The sequence below is a fragment of the Fundulus heteroclitus genome, chromosome 2 (assembly GCF_011125445.2).
Source record: "Fundulus heteroclitus isolate FHET01 chromosome 2, MU-UCD_Fhet_4.1, whole genome shotgun sequence".
Lineage (NCBI taxonomy): Eukaryota > Metazoa > Chordata > Actinopteri > Cyprinodontiformes > Fundulidae > Fundulus > Fundulus heteroclitus.
This window is the reverse complement of record NC_046362.1, coordinates 26,636,876-26,655,059: the sequence shown is the minus strand read 5'-3', so window position 1 is coordinate 26,655,059 and position 18,184 is coordinate 26,636,876. Positions and strand designations below refer to the sequence as shown.

Here is an 18,184-nt window from a genome sequence, read left to right as displayed (position 1 = left end):
ATGTGTTGGCAGAGGGACATATGCAAATATAGTGGGACTCTTAAAAAAGTCCTAAAGTTCTAAGCTAAATGTGCTTTTCCTCAAACTGCGCTCCTGTTTCTTGTTCACAGAACCTGAGAAGGTCCAAAATCTTAGTGTGACTGAAGTCACAACTGTTTCCATAGCTCTGAACTGGACTAAACCAGAGGGAAACAGCTCCTTCTATAAAGTACAGTGGACTGATGGAAGTACAATCTGGAATTCAAATGAAACTGAACCATTCATAAATATTACCAACCTGATTGATGGTGGAAATTATGAAATAAAAGTTACAGCTGTAGCTGGTGATAATCTTACTGAAGGAGCCAGTGTCTCTGTGTCTCGTTACACAAGTAAGTTTGTCCTGCATCATAATAGTGGGACAACAAGGTGACACTTGATGACTGACATGTGCCTAGACAGTGGGTGTCAGTTAGTTCCAATTCATATATTTTGAGTTTTACCCTTCACTATAATTCTGCTTCCCTCCAGCCTGTGTTTGTGTCCACCACAAAACAAGATAGCAATAGGAGGCGCATCTGTTGAAGTGTGAAAGTTTGTCATATATTTGATTTTTGTCTTGAATGCGCTGCTGTTTCTTGCTCACAGAACCTGATCTGGTCCGTAAGCTTAGTGTGACCGAAGTCACGACTGACTCCATATCTATTGAATGGACTAAACCAGAGGGGAACAGTTCCTTCTATAAAGTACAGTGGTCTGATGGAAGTACAATCTGGAATTCAAATGAAACTGAACCATTCATAAATATTACCAACCTGATTGCTGGTGGAAATTATGAAATAAAAGTTACAGCTGTAGCTGGTGATAATCTTACTGAAGGAGCCAGTGTCTCTGTGTCTCGTTACACAAGTAAGTTTGTCCTGCGTCATAATAGTGGGACAACAAGGTGACACTTGATGACTGACATGTGCATAGACAGTGGGTGCAGTGATCCTTAGGACTTTGGGTTTTGTCAGTTAGTTCCAATTCATATATTTTGAGTTTTACCCTTCACTATAATTCTGCTTCCCTCCAGCCTGTGTTTGTGTCCACCACAAAACAAGATAGCAATAGGAGGCGCATCTGTTGAAGTGTGAAAGTTTGTTATATATTTGATTTTTGTCTTGAATGCGCTGCTGTTTCTTGCTCACAGAACCTGATGTGGTCCGTAAGCTTAGTGTGACTAAAGTCACAACTGTTTCCATATCTCTGAACTGGATTAAACCAGAGGGACACAGCTCCTTCTATAAAGTACAGTGGACTGATGGAAGTACAATCTGGAATTCAAATGAAACTGAATCGTTCATAAATATTACTAACCTGATTCCTGGTGGGAATTATGAAATAAGAGTTACAGCTGTAGCTGGTGATAATCTCACTGAAGGAGCCAGTTTCTTTGTGTCCCGTTACACAAGTAAGTTTGTCCTGTGTCATAATAGTGGGACAACATAGTGATACGTGATGACTGACATGTGCAAAGACAGTGGGTGCAGTGATCCTTATGACTTTTAGGTTTTGTCAGTTAGTTTTAGTTTTTAGTTTATTGAGCTTGAATGATCTTACGTTTTATTTTCCAATTCCTTTAGTCTTTTTTTTATTCATCCAGGTATTTCCTTATGTTTGGGTTTTATTACTTTTTTATATCAACACTTATTACATTCTTAGTGTTTCTGGTCATTCTTCAAGAACCTAACTAATAGTACATATTGATGTGTTGGCAGAGTGACATATGCAAATATAGTGGGACTCTTAAAAAAGTCCTAAAGTTCTAAGCTAAATGTGCTTTTCCTCAAACTGCGCTCCTGTTTCTTGTTCACAGAACCTGAGAAGGTCCAAAATCTTAGTGTGACTGAAGTCACAACTGTTTCTATAGCTCTGAACTGGACTAAACTAGAGGGAAACAGCTCCTTCTATAAAGTACAGTGGTCTGATGGAAGTACAATCTGGAATTCAAATGAAACTGAACCATTCATAAATATTACCAACCTGATTGCTGGTGGAAATTATGAAATAAAAGTTACAGCTGTAGCTGGTGATAATCTTACTGAAGGAGCCAGTGTCTCTGTGTCTCGTTACACAAGTAAGTTTGTCCTGCATCATAATAGTGGGACAACAAGGTGACACTTGATGACTGACATGTGCCTAGACAGTGGGTGTCAGTTAGTTCCAATTCATATATTTTGAGTTTTACCCTTCACTATAATTCTGCTTCCCTCCAGCCTGTGTTTGTGTCCACCACAAAACAAGATAGCAATAGGAGGCGCATCTGTTGAAGTGTGAAAGTTTGTCATATATTTGATTTTTGTCTTGAATGCGCTGCTGTTTCTTGCTCACAGAACCTGATCTGGTCCGTAAGCTTAGTGTGACCGAAGTCACGACTGACTCCATATCTATTGAATGGACTAAACCAGAGGGGAACAGTTCCTTCTATAAAGTACAGTGGTCTGATGGAAGTACAATCTGGAATTCAAATGAAACTGAACCATTCATAAATATTACCAACCTGATTGCTGGTGGAATTATGAAATAAAAGTTACAGCTGTAGCTGGTGATAATCTTACTGAAGGAGCCAGTGTCTCTGTGTCTCGTTACACAAGTAAGTTTGTCCTGCGTCATAATAGTGGGACAACAAGGTGACACTTGATGACTGACATGTGCATAGACAGTGGGTGCAGTGATCCTTAGGACTTTGGGTTTTGTCAGTTAGTTCCAATTCATATATTTTGAGTTTTACCCTTCACTATAATTCTGCTTCCCTCCAGCCTGTGTTTGTGTCCACCACAAAACAAGATAGCAATAGGAGGCGCATCTGTTGAAGTGTGAAAGTTTGTTATATATTTGATTTTTGTCTTGAATGCGCTGCTGTTTCTTGCTCACAGAACCTGATGTGGTCCGTAAGCTTAGTGTGACTAAAGTCACAACTGTTTCCATATCTCTGAACTGGATTAAACCAGAGGGACACAGCTCCTTCTATAAAGTACAGTGGACTGATGGAAGTACAATCTGGAATTCAAATGAAACTGAATCGTTCATAAATATTACTAACCTGATTCCTGGTGGGAATTATGAAATAAGAGTTACAGCTGTAGCTGGTGATAATCTCACTGAAGGAGCCAGTTTCTTTGTGTCCCGTTACACAAGTAAGTTTGTCCTGTGTCATAATAGTGGGACAACATAGTGATACGTGATGACTGACATGTGCAAAGACAGTGGGTGCAGTGATCCTTATGACTTTTAGGTTTTGTCAGTTAGTTTTAGTTTTTAGTTTATTGAGCTTGAATGATCTTACGTTTTATTTTCCAATTCCTTTAGTCTTTTTTTTATTCATCCAGGTATTTCCTTATGTTTGGGTTTTATTACTTTTTTATATCAACACTTATTACATTCTTAGTGTTTCTGGTCATTCTTCAAGAACCTAACTAATAGTACATATTGATGTGTTGGCAGAGTGACATATGCAAATATAGTGGGACTCTTAAAAAAGTCCTAAAGTTCTAAGCTAAATGTGCTTTTCCTCAAACTGCGCTCCTGTTTCTTGTTCACAGAACCTGAGAAGGTCCAAAATCTTAGTGTGACTGAAGTCACAACTGTTTCTATAGCTCTGAACTGGACTAAACTAGAGGGAAACAGCTCCTTCTATAAAGTACAGTGGTCTGATGGAAGTACAATCTGGAATTCAAATGAAACTGAACCATTCATAAATATTACCAACCTGATTGCTGGTGGAAATTATGAAATAAAAGTTACAGCTGTAGCTGGTGATAATCTTACTGAAGGAGCCAGTGTCTCTGTGTCTCGTTACACAAGTAAGTTTGTCCTGCATCATAATAGTGGGACAACAAGGTGACACTTGATGACTGACATGTGCCTAGACAGTGGGTGCAGTGATCCTTAGGACTTTGGGTTTTGTCAGTTAGTTCCAATTCATATATTTTGAGTTTTACCCTTCACTATAATTCTGCTTCCCTCCAGCCTGTGTTTGTGTCCACCACAAAACAAGATAGCAATAGAAGGCGCATCTGTTGAAGTGTGAAAGTTTGTTATGTATTTGATTTTTGTCTTGAATGCGTTGCTGTTTCTTGCTCACAGAACCTGATGTGGTTCGTAAGCTTAGTGTGACTGAAGTCACAACTGTTTCCATATCTCTGAACTGGACTTTGGTTTTGTCAGTTAGTTTTAGTTTTTAGTTTATTGTGCTTGAATGATCTTGTGTTTTGCTTACCAATTCCTTTAGTCTTTTTTTATTCATCCAGGTATTTCCTTATGTTTGGGTTTTATTACTTTTTTATATCAACACTTATTACATTCTTAGTGTTTCTGGTCATTCTTCAAGTACCTAACTAATAGTACATATTGATGTGTTGGCAGAGTGACATATGCAAATATAGTGGGACTCTTAAAAAAGTCCTAAAGTTCTAAGCTAAATGTGCTTTTCCTCAAACTGCGCTCCTGTTTCTTGTTCACAGAACCTGATCTGGTCCGTAAGCTTAGTGTGACCGAAGTCACAACTGACTCCATATCTATTGAATGGACTAAACCAGAGGGGAACAGTTCCTTCTATAAAGTACAGTGGTCTGATGGAAGTACAATCTGGAATTCAAATGAAACTGAACCATTCATAAATATTACCAACCTGATTGCTGGTGGAAATTATGAAATAAAAGTTACAGCTGTAGCTGGTGATAATCTTACTGAAGGAGCCAGTGTCTCTGTGTCTCGTTACACAAGTAAGTTTGTCCTGCGTCATAATAGTGGGACAACAAGGTGACACTTGATGACTGACATGTGCATAGACAGTGGGTGCAGTGATCCTTAGGACTTTGGGTTTTGTCAGTTAGTTCCAATTCATATATTTTGAGTTTTACCCTTCACTATAATTCTGCTTCCCTCCAGCCTGTGTTTGTGTCCACCACAAAACAAGATAGCAATAGGAGGCGCATCTGTTGAAGTGTGAAAGTTTGTTATATATTTGATTTTTGTCTTGAATGCGCTGCTGTTTCTTGCTCACAGAACCTGATGTGGTCCGTAAGCTTAGTGTGACTAAAGTCACAACTGTTTCCATATCTCTGAACTGGATTAAACCAGAGGGACACAGCTCCTTCTATAAAGTACAGTGGACTGATGGAAGTACAATCTGGAATTCAAATGAAACTGAATCGTTCATAAATATTACTAACCTGATTCCTGGTGGGAATTATGAAATAAGAGTTACAGCTGTAGCTGGTGATAATCTCACTGAAGGAGCCAGTTTCTTTGTGTCCCGTTACACAAGTAAGTTTGTCCTGTGTCATAATAGTGGGACAACATAGTGATACGTGATGACTGACATGTGCAAAGACAGTGGGTGCAGTGATCCTTATGACTTTTAGGTTTTGTCAGTTAGTTTTAGTTTTTAGTTTATTGAGCTTGAATGATCTTACGTTTTATTTTCCAATTCCTTTAGTCTTTTTTTTATTCATCCAGGTATTTCCTTATGTTTGGGTTTTATTACTTTTTTATATCAACACTTATTACATTCTTAGTGTTTCTGGTCATTCTTCAAGTACCTAACTAATAGTACATATTGATGTGTTGGCAGAGTGACATATGCAAATATAGTGGGACTCTTAAAAAAGTCCTAAAGTTCTAAGCTAAATGTGCTTTTCCTCAAACTGCGCTCCTGTTTCTTGTTCACAGAACCTGAGAAGGTCCAAAATCTTAGTGTGACTGAAGTCACAACTGTTTCCATAGCTCTGAACTGGACTAAACCAGAGGGAAACAGCTCCTTCTATAAAGTACAGTGGACTGATGGAAGTACAATCTGGAATTCAAATGAAACTGAACCATTCATAAATATTACCAACCTGATTGATGGTGGAAATTATGAAATAAAAGTTACAGCTGTAGCTGGTGATAATCTTACTGAAGGAGCCAGTGTCTCTGTGTCTCGTTACACAAGTAAGTTTGTCCTGCATCATAATAGTGGGACAACAAGGTGACACTTGATGACTGACATGTGCCTAGACAGTGGGTGTCAGTTAGTTCCAATTCATATATTTTGAGTTTTACCCTTCACTATAATTCTGCTTCCCTCCAGCCTGTGTTTGTGTCCACCACAAAACAAGATAGCAATAGGAGGCGCATCTGTTGAAGTGTGAAAGTTTGTCATATATTTGATTTTTGTCTTGAATGCGCTGCTGTTTCTTGCTCACAGAACCTGATCTGGTCCGTAAGCTTAGTGTGACCGAAGTCACGACTGACTCCATATCTATTGAATGGACTAAACCAGAGGGGAACAGTTCCTTCTATAAAGTACAGTGGTCTGATGGAAGTACAATCTGGAATTCAAATGAAACTGAACCATTCATAAATATTACCAACCTGATTGCTGGTGGAAATTATGAAATAAAAGTTACAGCTGTAGCTGGTGATAATCTTACTGAAGGAGCCAGTGTCTCTGTGTCTCGTTACACAAGTAAGTTTGTCCTGCGTCATAATAGTGGGACAACAAGGTGACACTTGATGACTGACATGTGCATAGACAGTGGGTGCAGTGATCCTTAGGACTTTGGGTTTTGTCAGTTAGTTCCAATTCATATATTTTGAGTTTTACCCTTCACTATAATTCTGCTTCCCTCCAGCCTGTGTTTGTGTCCACCACAAAACAAGATAGCAATAGGAGGCGCATCTGTTGAAGTGTGAAAGTTTGTTATATATTTGATTTTTGTCTTGAATGCGCTGCTGTTTCTTGCTCACAGAACCTGATGTGGTCCGTAAGCTTAGTGTGACTAAAGTCACAACTGTTTCCATATCTCTGAACTGGATTAAACCAGAGGGACACAGCTCCTTCTATAAAGTACAGTGGACTGATGGAAGTACAATCTGGAATTCAAATGAAACTGAATCGTTCATAAATATTACTAACCTGATTCCTGGTGGGAATTATGAAATAAGAGTTACAGCTGTAGCTGGTGATAATCTCACTGAAGGAGCCAGTTTCTTTGTGTCCCGTTACACAAGTAAGTTTGTCCTGTGTCATAATAGTGGGACAACATAGTGATACGTGATGACTGACATGTGCAAAGACAGTGGGTGCAGTGATCCTTATGACTTTTAGGTTTTGTCAGTTAGTTTTAGTTTTTAGTTTATTGAGCTTGAATGATCTTACGTTTTATTTTCCAATTCCTTTAGTCTTTTTTTTATTCATCCAGGTATTTCCTTATGTTTGGGTTTTATTACTTTTTTATATCAACACTTATTACATTCTTAGTGTTTCTGGTCATTCTTCAAGAACCTAACTAATAGTACATATTGATGTGTTGGCAGAGTGACATATGCAAATATAGTGGGACTCTTAAAAAAGTCCTAAAGTTCTAAGCTAAATGTGCTTTTCCTCAAACTGCGCTCCTGTTTCTTGTTCACAGAACCTGAGAAGGTCCAAAATCTTAGTGTGACTGAAGTCACAACTGTTTCTATAGCTCTGAACTGGACTAAACTAGAGGGAAACAGCTCCTTCTATAAAGTACAGTGGTCTGATGGAAGTACAATCTGGAATTCAAATGAAACTGAACCATTCATAAATATTACCAACCTGATTGCTGGTGGAAATTATGAAATAAAAGTTACAGCTGTAGCTGGTGATAATCTTACTGAAGGAGCCAGTGTCTCTGTGTCTCGTTACACAAGTAAGTTTGTCCTGCATCATAATAGTGGGACAACAAGGTGACACTTGATGACTGACATGTGCCTAGACAGTGGGTGCAGTGATCCTTAGGACTTTGGGTTTTGTCAGTTAGTTCCAATTCATATATTTTGAGTTTTACCCTTCACTATAATTCTGCTTCCCTCCAGCCTGTGTTTGTGTCCACCACAAAACAAGATAGCAATAGAAGGCGCATCTGTTGAAGTGTGAAAGTTTGTTATGTATTTGATTTTTGTCTTGAATGCGTTGCTGTTTCTTGCTCACAGAACCTGATGTGGTTCGTAAGCTTAGTGTGACTGAAGTCACAACTGTTTCCATATCTCTGAACTGGACTTTGGTTTTGTCAGTTAGTTTTAGTTTTTAGTTTATTGTGCTTGAATGATCTTGTGTTTTGCTTACCAATTCCTTTAGTCTTTTTTTATTCATCCAGGTATTTCCTTATGTTTGGGTTTTATTACTTTTTTATATCAACACTTATTACATTCTTAGTGTTTCTGGTCATTCTTCAAGTACCTAACTAATAGTACATATTGATGTGTTGGCAGAGTGACATATGCAAATATAGTGGGACTCTTAAAAAAGTCCTAAAGTTCTAAGCTAAATGTGCTTTTCCTCAAACTGCGCTCCTGTTTCTTGTTCACAGAACCTGAGAAGGTCCAAAATCTTAGTGTGACTGAAGTCACAACTGTTTCCATAGCTCTGAACTGGACTAAACCAGAGGGAAACAGCTCCTTCTATAAAGTACAGTGGACTGATGGAAGTACAATCTGGAATTCAAATGAAACTGAACCATTCATAAATATTACCAACCTGATTGATGGTGGAAATTATGAAATAAAAGTTACAGCTGTAGCTGGTGATAATCTTACTGAAGGAGCCAGTGTCTCTGTGTCTCGTTACACAAGTAAGTTTGTCCTGCATCATAATAGTGGGACAACAAGGTGACACTTGATGACTGACATGTGCCTAGACAGTGGGTGTCAGTTAGTTCCAATTCATATATTTTGAGTTTTACCCTTCACTATAATTCTGCTTCCCTCCAGCCTGTGTTTGTGTCCACCACAAAACAAGATAGCAATAGGAGGCGCATCTGTTGAAGTGTGAAAGTTTGTCATATATTTGATTTTTGTCTTGAATGCGCTGCTGTTTCTTGCTCACAGAACCTGATCTGGTCCGTAAGCTTAGTGTGACTAAAGTCACAACTGTTTCCATATCTCTGAACTGGACTAAACCAGAGGGAAACAGCTCCTTCTATAAAGTACAGTGGTCTAATGGAAGTGCAATCTGGAATTCAAATGAAACTGAACCATTCATTAATATTACCAACTTGATTCCTGGTGGGAATTATGAAATAAAAGTTACAGCTGTAGCTGGTGATAATCTTACTGAAGGAGCCAGTGTCTCTGTGTCCCATTACACAAGTAAGTTTGTCCTGCGTCATAATAGTGGGACAAAATTGTGACACTTGATGACTGGTGTGTGCAAAGACTGTTGGTGCAGTGATCCTTAGGACTTTTAGGTTTTTCAGTTAGTTTTGTTTTTAGATTTTCTGTACTTGAGTAATCCAGTATTTTACTTTCCAATTCATATCATTTCAGTTTTAAATACCCTTCACTATAATTGTGCTTCCCTCCAGCCTGTGTTTGTGTCCACCACAAAACAAGATAGCAATAGGAGTCGCATCTGTTGATGTGTGAAAGTTTGTTATATATTAGATTTTTGTCTTGAATGCGCTGCTGTTTTTTGCTTACAGAACCTGATATGGTCCGTAAGCTTAGTGTGACTGAAGTCACAACTAATTCCATATCTCTGAACTGGACTAAACCAGAGGGAAACTGCTCCTTCTATAAAGTACAGTGGACTGATGGAAGTACAATCTGGAATTCAAATGAAACTGAACCATTCATAAATATTACCAACTTGATTCCTGGTGGGAATTATGAAATAAAAGTTACAGCTGTAGCTGGTAATAATCTTACTGAAGGAGCCAGTGTCTCTGTGTCTCATTACACAAGTAAGTTTGTCCTGCGTCATAATAGTGGGACAACACAGTCATACTTGATGACTGACGTGTGCAAAGACTGTCGTTACAGTGATCCTTAGGACTTTTAGGTTTTGTCAGTTAGTTTTAGTTTTTAGTTTATTGTGATTAAATAATTAGGTGTTTTCCAGTTCCTTTATTGTCTTTTTTATCTCAGTGTTTCTATTGTGTTTGTTTTTTATTCCTTTTTTTTAGTTTTACGTTTAGAATATTCTTGGTGTTTATGTTTTCTTCTATAGTGTCCTCATTCTCTAGGTTTTTTGTTGATGGATTTCTACTACTTATTCCAAATTTCCTCAGTACTGGCTCTCCCACACCTGATATATATTAGATTAGTTAGTCTGAGCCTGTCCTTTTGTGGATTATCACTCCCTCAATGTTCACATGTAATTGCGGAGTTTTGCGGTATTTGTCTGACGCTGCTGTTACCATGATATTCTCTCTTTAGATTGCTCCTTGGTTTTCCTTTTCTGTCTCTTGGTAAATGTTGCACATCTTTGTAATGTAAAATATTCTTCACTATAATTCTGCTTATCTCCACCTCGTGTTTGTCTCCACCACAACACAACATGGCAATGGGAGTCACATCTGTTAAAGTCTCAAGGTTTATAATACAATAGATTTTTGTCTTGAATGTGCTCCTGTTTCTTGTTCACAGAACCTGAGAAGGTCCAAAATCTTAGTGTGATTGAAATCACAACTGTTTCCATATATCTGAACTGGACTAAACCAGAGGGAAACAGCTCCTTCTATAAAGTACAGTGGACTGATGGAAGTACACTCTGGACTTCAAATGAAACTGAACCATTCATAAATATTACTAACCTGATTCCTGGTGGGAATTATGAAATAAAAGTTACAGCTGTAGCTTGTGATAATCTTACTGAAGGAGCCAGTGTCTCTGTGTCTCGTTACACAAGTAAGTTTGTCCTGCATCATAATAGTGGGACAACAAGGTGACACTTGATGACTGACATGTGCCTAGACAGTGGGTGTCAGTTAGTTCCAATTCATATATTTTGAGTTTTACCCTTCACTATAATTCTGCTTCCCTCCAGCCTGTGTTTGTGTCCACCACAAAACAAGATAGCAATAGGAGGCGCATCTGTTGAAGTGTGAAAGTTTGTCATATATTTGATTTTTGTCTTGAATGCGCTGCTGTTTCTTGCTCACAGAACCTGATCTGGTCCGTAAGCTTAGTGTGACCGAAGTCACGACTGACTCCATATCTATTGAATGGACTAAACCAGAGGGGAACAGTTCCTTCTATAAAGTACAGTGGTCTGATGGAAGTACAATCTGGAATTCAAATGAAACTGAACCATTCATAAATATTACCAACCTGATTGCTGGTGGAAATTATGAAATAAAAGTTACAGCTGTAGCTGGTGATAATCTTACTGAAGGAGCCAGTGTCTCTGTGTCTCGTTACACAAGTAAGTTTGTCCTGCGTCATAATAGTGGGACAACAAGGTGACACTTGATGACTGACATGTGCAAGGATTGTTGGTGCAGTGATCCTTAGAACTTTTAGTTTTTTCAATTTTTTTTTTATTGTGCTCAAATAATCATGTGTTTTATTTTCCAATTCCTTTAGTCTTTTCTTTATTCATCCAGGTATTTCCCTTGTGTTTGGGTTTTAGTACTTTTTCAGTTTTACACTTATTAGATTCTTAGTGTTTCTGGTCATTCTTCAAGTACCTCACAAATAGTACATATTGATGTTTTGGCAGAGTGATATTTAACAGAAATTAATCCCACTGTATTTGCATATAAGTCCTAAAGTTCTATGCTAAACCTTCTTTTCCTTGAACTGCGCTGCTGTTTATTCACTTACAGAACCTGAGGTGGTCCGCGATCTTACCATAACTAATGTCACAACTGACTCCATATCTCTTGAATGGACTAAACCAGAGGGGAACAGCTCCTCCTATTATGTGCAGTGGAGTTGTGAAAATGTGACCCGGAATTCAAGTAAAGCTGAAACAGCCATAACTATCACTAACCTGACTCCTGGTGGGCAATATAGCATACACGTTACTGCTGTAGCGGGTGATAATGATATTCAAGGAAAAACTGTCTCAGTGTCTCAGTACGCAAGTGAGTACCAAAAAAAGTTTGTTCATGTTTAACAGTGTTTTAAAGTGAAATAAAAATATGAACAAGATATTACGGAGTAAATATATAAAGACATTTAAGCAAGTTGTGTTTGAGTCCTTAGGAGCAGTGCTGAGAATTGCTAGTCTAGTTGGTTTAGCTGTTCTTGGAATATTGACTCTAGTTAAAGAATTTCAATCAACGAACGTGAGCTGACTAACAGGTGAAAGAGGTTCATGTGACTGGAAATTGTAAAACACCATGGTTCAATTATTTAGGATTCTCATATCATAATCCAAGTTTCTTCATAAACATGGGAAATAAACCACAAATTAGATGTCACCTTTTGCTTTTATTGAGCTTTTAAACCTTTTATTATTAAACCTTTAGCTACAATAGAGTTTTTATTCCCATCTGATTCCCTTTTTAAATCTGACTTGGACCTTAGTGAGGTTACTTTTGTTACTTTAGTCATTGGCAGTTGTTTTGTTTATAAGGATAACTTTTTCTGGGCTTTTGAATCAGTGGCTTGAAAAGTTTTTAATCCAACTCAGGTGACTGTAAGAACAAGAATCTTGTTGTGTTTTGGCATGCCACTGTGTACATTGAGAACAAAATGTCTTTGACAGTATTAACAAAAACATGCATCTGTCTTATTGTGGTAAATCATAGAAAAAGAGAATTGTTCAACTAATGTGTTTATTTTTGCCAAACAGGGCCTGTGAAGCCTGTGCAACTCGTGGTTGTATCAAGATCCACTGGCAACTTAAGCATCAGCTGGACATTGCCTGATGGAAGGGTTGACTCTTACAGGGTGGAAATCTCAAACAAAGACATCCACTATTCTAACGTCACAGACACAAACAACACCCCAGCAAAATTCTCTAACTTACTTCCTGGAAGAGTCTACGTTATCACAGTGACTGCTGTAGCTGGAAACTTCAGTAATACCTCTGACCAGTTTTCATTTGCCACATGTAAGTTCCATGTTTGCCCACATTTTAACATCATGTTGACTAATTCTTGCATTACTATGGTCTAAAAATGTATATACATTTTACACAAGTGAATGCAATTCCTTTTGGTAACATTTTATTAAAGTATGCTTTATAATAAATGTCATATTTTTTATTATATAGAAAAGTAGTTTATTTTTTGACTATTTTTTATGCTGGGCATAACAAATTATGCCCAGCATAATTTGTTTTTGTCCCTGTCTTAACACACCCAATTTAAGCAGTGAAATTATTTCCTCAGCCTGTCTTAGATCTGTTCTTGGGCCGAGTTTGCAGCAGCAGCAGCAAGTTAAAAGCATTGAGACTGATAGTAGAATGAACACTTTGTATGTTTAGCACCTAATATGTTTTAGAGCAGATATTGCAAGTTCAGTTCCTACCCTTCATACCTTCTACAAATATGTAAATTTATTTATGAAGTCCTTAGAGAGATTGATAAATATTCAAAAGAAACCAATATCCACTCGAAGAGTTCAGCCAACCTGTCATCTGAAGTCCTGATTGAATCTATTTTTCATTTTAAATATATGATTATTGTAGGCATACATTTTCATTGTGGGTGCGATATGTACAGCATTTTCCCACAAAGAACTACTCTCAAATGTGTAATTTAGTTGCTTTGATGTCTCCACATCTTACCGATGTAAATCCGGAATATCACATTTTTGCTGCCCATTTTAGTCTAATAACAGCTCAGATCCTTTCATTGTAAATAATAGAAAATTATTAATGATTTGTTTGTGTGCGTGTTGTTTCTCCCTGTAAGATCCCACACCCCCTGGGTACCTCATCATCAGCGAGAGGACAAACTCCTCTTTACAGCTGCAGTGGTCAACTCCGACGGCAATGAACAATACTCCTGACATCAGCTATTGTATCACCTACCAGCCTCTGGGTGACTGTACGACTCTGACCACAGTACTGAACTCTGCATTGGATGGTCTTCAGTCTGGAACCAAGTACAACATAAGCATAAAGACTGTGGGACCAGATAAATTAAACAGCACGACTGTCACTAATTCAACTTATACTTGTAAGTTTCTGTAGTCAGTTGCCATAAGCATAGTAACCTGGGGTGTAACGATACATCCAGCTGTTCTTGAGACAAAAGGAAACATGAACTGGGTTCCGAGAACTTGATGAGATTTTGCCAAGACTAAATATTTCTCCTTTTGTTTTTGTTTTTTTAAATACTAAAATTTTACAAGTTACAAACAGTGTTAAGCAATCTACAGTATGTTTCTTTCAGTTTAGCTTTGACTAGTTAACATGTTGTGGTTTTGACTTGCAAAAAATATAGCATATTTCTGAAGACTCTGATGGAAAAGCATTTATTTAGAGTAGCAGCTTCTGGGGGGGAGGGGGGGTCCATTCTGGTATTAAAGCACTGCAAGCAATCAAGACCTCACACAGCAATCCCTCCCAGCTTCAGTGAGAGTAGATATTCACTCTTGAGGCAATCATGCATAAGTATGCAGTGCAGAGCACACACATACAAAAATAAATTTATGGTTAAATATGCTTATGTTTAGCATGGACTGGAATATGGGGTTAAAAAAGACAGAGCAAAGACACAACAAGAGAGACAAACAAGCACAGAAGCACACATTCATCCAGGAATCCTTTGTACATTATATGGTAATAGAGGATGATTTGTCTTCCCTGGATGGGAACGCCAGACCAGGTCTACCTACTATGAAGAAAAAAATGACAGAGAAAAAAAAGTTAAAAGTTGAAATGACAACAAACAATGCAGATTGGCGAGCAGTAGGAGAACTCAGCAGAGTGAGAAAAATAGGCCCTGATGTCCTCCAGCAGCCTAAGCCTATAGCAGCATAACTATAGAGGTAGCTCAGGGTAACATGAGCCACTCTAACTATAAGCTTTGTCCAAAAGGAAAGTTTTAAGATTAGTCTTAAAAGTAGACGGGGTGTCTGCCTCACGGACCAAAACTGGGAGTTGGTTCCACAGGAGAGGAGCCTGATAGCTAAAGGATCTGCCTCCCATTCTACTTTTAGGGACTCTAGGAACCACCAGCAGACCTGCAGCCTGAGAGCAAATTGCTCTGTTAGGAACATACGGGGTAATCAGAGCTCTGATATATAATGGAGCTTGATTATTAAGAGCTTTATATGTGAGAAGGAGAATTTTAAATTCTATTCTTTATTTAACAGGAAGCCAATGAAGGGAAGCTAAAATTGGAGAAATATGATCCCTCTTGTTGATTTTCATCAGAACTCTTGCTGCAGCATTTTGGATCAGCTGAAGGCTTTGAACCGCATTTTGTGGACTTCCTGATAGTAAAGAATTACAATAGTCTAGCCTTGAAGTAACAGATTCATGTACTAGTTTTTCAGCATCACTCCTGGACAGAATATTTCTAATTTTGGCGATATTCCGGAGGTGAAAAAAGGAAACTCTGGAAACCTGTTTAATATAGGATTTAAATGACATGTTTAGATCTAAAATTATATCTTACCCTTATATCCAGGGTTTCATAATATACACTGACTTTACCAGAAAATTCAGCTGATAAAGGATTTTAATTAATATGTTGTTCCAATACACTTTGCAGCACCTTTACAATGATCCATTTATTGATTTATTTTTTCTTCTTCTGCTCATTTGTTCAGTGCCAAACCCTGTGCAGGATGCAGCAGCCAGCCCTACTTCTACAACCTCAATAAGGGTGACTTGGTCAAAACCATCGGGTTTCCAGGAAAATTACCGGTACTTGGTTCAAACTTACAATGGCAGCGGAGCAATTGTCCACTCAAATAACATCAGCAACACCAGCTATGAAGTTCCCAATCTGGAGCCAGGCTTCAAGTACTCCATCAACATCACAACGTTTGTGGAACCAGACCCCAAATCAAGTTCCATCCCAGTCCAGGTTTCCAATTACACAAGTAAGAATGTGAAGATCAATGCTCTCTTAATACTGATAATATACTGTTTACTATGGCCTTTGATCTACTGTAACCACCTGCTTTTCTTGCTTCAGAGCCAAAAGCAGTGACCAACCTGAATGTAAGCTTTGTGAACACCACATCCATCCAGCTCATGTGGACCAGACAAACGGATTACAAGAACTCCTATTACTATTTGGTGAAAGCCTTTCTGAATAATGCGCTGGTTCACAATAACACTACAACGGAAGAGACATACACCGTCACCGGCCTGCTTCCTGGAACCCCCTACACATTCACTGTGTTCACAGTTCAGGAAGGGGTCCCATCAACACCAGAAAGCATAGAGGAATATACAAGTATGTCTTAACATATTATAAAATTTGATCATTTATGTATAATATTTTCATTGTTTATACAAACTGCTTGATGTGATCTTAGTTTCAAGGAGCCCGTATTCACAAAGACTCAGAGTACTCTCAGAGAGCTCCTATGTTGGCCTAACAGAAACCTTTATAAAATTCAATATTATTTAAATATTTTGAGCAAATATTATATTTAGACAGCATAACACAAACACACCCAATCCAAAAGATGCCTGTAAGGGCAACAAATGCACAAACAAACTGAACAGATTCAATTAAAAAACAATTTGAGCTGCATGGAAATGATGCTGTTGTGAGCACAGTGAAAGCAACGATCCAAAAGAGAAGAGAAAACTTATACAGACACATTAACAGGAGTCGAAAAGAAACAAAAACCTATGCCTCACAAAAATGACAAAGGATAACGGTGTTTGACGCTGTTAATGCAGGTGGCGTTATGCATATTTGTTGCTGATTTCTGGTTACTAAAGAGGATTTAAGGCAGTTTAGTTTTGCACTCCTGTGAAACTGTGGTACTCAAACCACAACAGACCTTGAATCCTCTAAAGAATACAGAAACCTACAATATTTACAGCATCCATTATGCCATAAATACATGCTTTACACCAGTTTTGCTTTTCAGATTTTATGTAAACTTTCAATTGAAAAAATTTCAAGGAAAAAAAAGGTAGAGGGCATATACATATTTTTCAAATTCAAAGTTCTCCGGACCAACAAAGTTCCTATTTCTCAGATACAAAAAACGTTGTTTGGAATATTGTTACAAAATAGTACAAAATAGTCCACATTGAGTCTCGGATCAGAATAAATCTTTTTGTGTAGGTAATGCACTTTAACTTTTAAGCTGTGAAACCCACCCAATCTGTTGTATAAGTGTTCAGATTAATGTGTTTTAAGCAGCAAACTAATTGCACTTTGTGTCCAGCTCTAATCTCTTGATTTTGATTTGATTGACGCTTATTGTTGTTTATGAATTTTTTATTTTATTTTTTTTTTGCAGTTCCTGCGGCAGTCTCAAACATCTTAGCCATAGGAACCACCAATAGCTTGAACGTGACCTGGACCAAAGCGAGTGGGATGGTTTCCTCCTACTCCATCTATCTTTACAGAGGCACAGAGTTAGTGAAAAACCAGATAGATCTGAGCAACGACACTACTGGCGTTGTATTCACGGATTTAAAACCAGGAGTGCTTTACCGTGTTGAGGTTGTGACCAGAAGTGGAACAGAGCTGTCCAAATCTGAGGTTTTCAATGCAACTTGTAAGTATCTTAGATGTTTTTTTAATAAACATTGCATCTGTCTATTTTCAGCTGTATTTCAGCACGCTTTGGTTTTCTTATGCATGCACCTTGGTTTACTATTTTGATTAGATCCCAACCCCCCTGGCTCCATCATGGTAGACCTTCAGACCCTCAACTCCATCAACTTCACCTGGGCCCGTCCAGCTGATATGGACCATAACCAGTACAACTTCAGTGTGTCCTCTTCAAATGGCTCTTATTCCACACAAAACAACTGGTTCCTGCTGCAACGCCTTCAGCCAGGAAGCAGTTATGAGATTTCTGTAGTTACTGTTGGAGTGTGGGGCTATAAGAGTACACCAGAGATGACACGAAACTTTACAAGTGAGTAAACACAAACAGCCAATCCCATCAGGCCCATTACTGTGAATAAAATGGCTATAACTGGCGTCAGCTTTATATATTATATTGTCATGAGGTTTGTCTTTTTAGATTTATTTATATAGTTATTGTTATTGGTCTATTGTAAACATTTAAGTTGTTGGTATACGGTTTCATTGCTATAGTTTTCACTTTTAAATTTGTGTTACAGTTTCAATCATTCCCACTTTTTGAGATGGGGGTTATGTGCCTGCGCAAATTTTAAGTTATTTGGGTCATCGCAAGAGTAAACGGGCTTAAATTGGAGGCAACCGGACTTTTGTTCAGTTTTCTTCATTTCAGTCAACGAAAGTCCGGTTGCATCTGATTTAAGCCCGTTTACTGATGGAGGATCATGGCTCACCAGCCAGGG

The 18,184-nt window shown here is 38.1% G+C and overlaps 1 protein-coding gene across 1 annotated transcript in view; it reads left to right on the top strand.

Annotated features, from left to right (window-relative positions):
• Positions 1-18,184, top strand: part of ptprjb.1 (protein tyrosine phosphatase receptor type Jb, tandem duplicate 1) — a gene marked incomplete at its 5' end in the record, with an annotated part of 53,470 nt that overhangs the window by 22,160 nt on the left and 13,126 nt on the right. The window contains 6 exons of the mRNA XM_036151659.1: positions 12,554-12,814; positions 13,620-13,886; positions 15,487-15,762; positions 15,858-16,121; positions 17,149-17,409; positions 17,521-17,775. Coding sequence (XP_036007552.1) covers positions 12,554-12,814; positions 13,620-13,886; positions 15,487-15,762; positions 15,858-16,121; positions 17,149-17,409; positions 17,521-17,775 — 1,584 coding nt within the window. The remainder of the gene's footprint in view (positions 1-12,553; positions 12,815-13,619; positions 13,887-15,486; positions 15,763-15,857; positions 16,122-17,148; positions 17,410-17,520; positions 17,776-18,184) is intronic.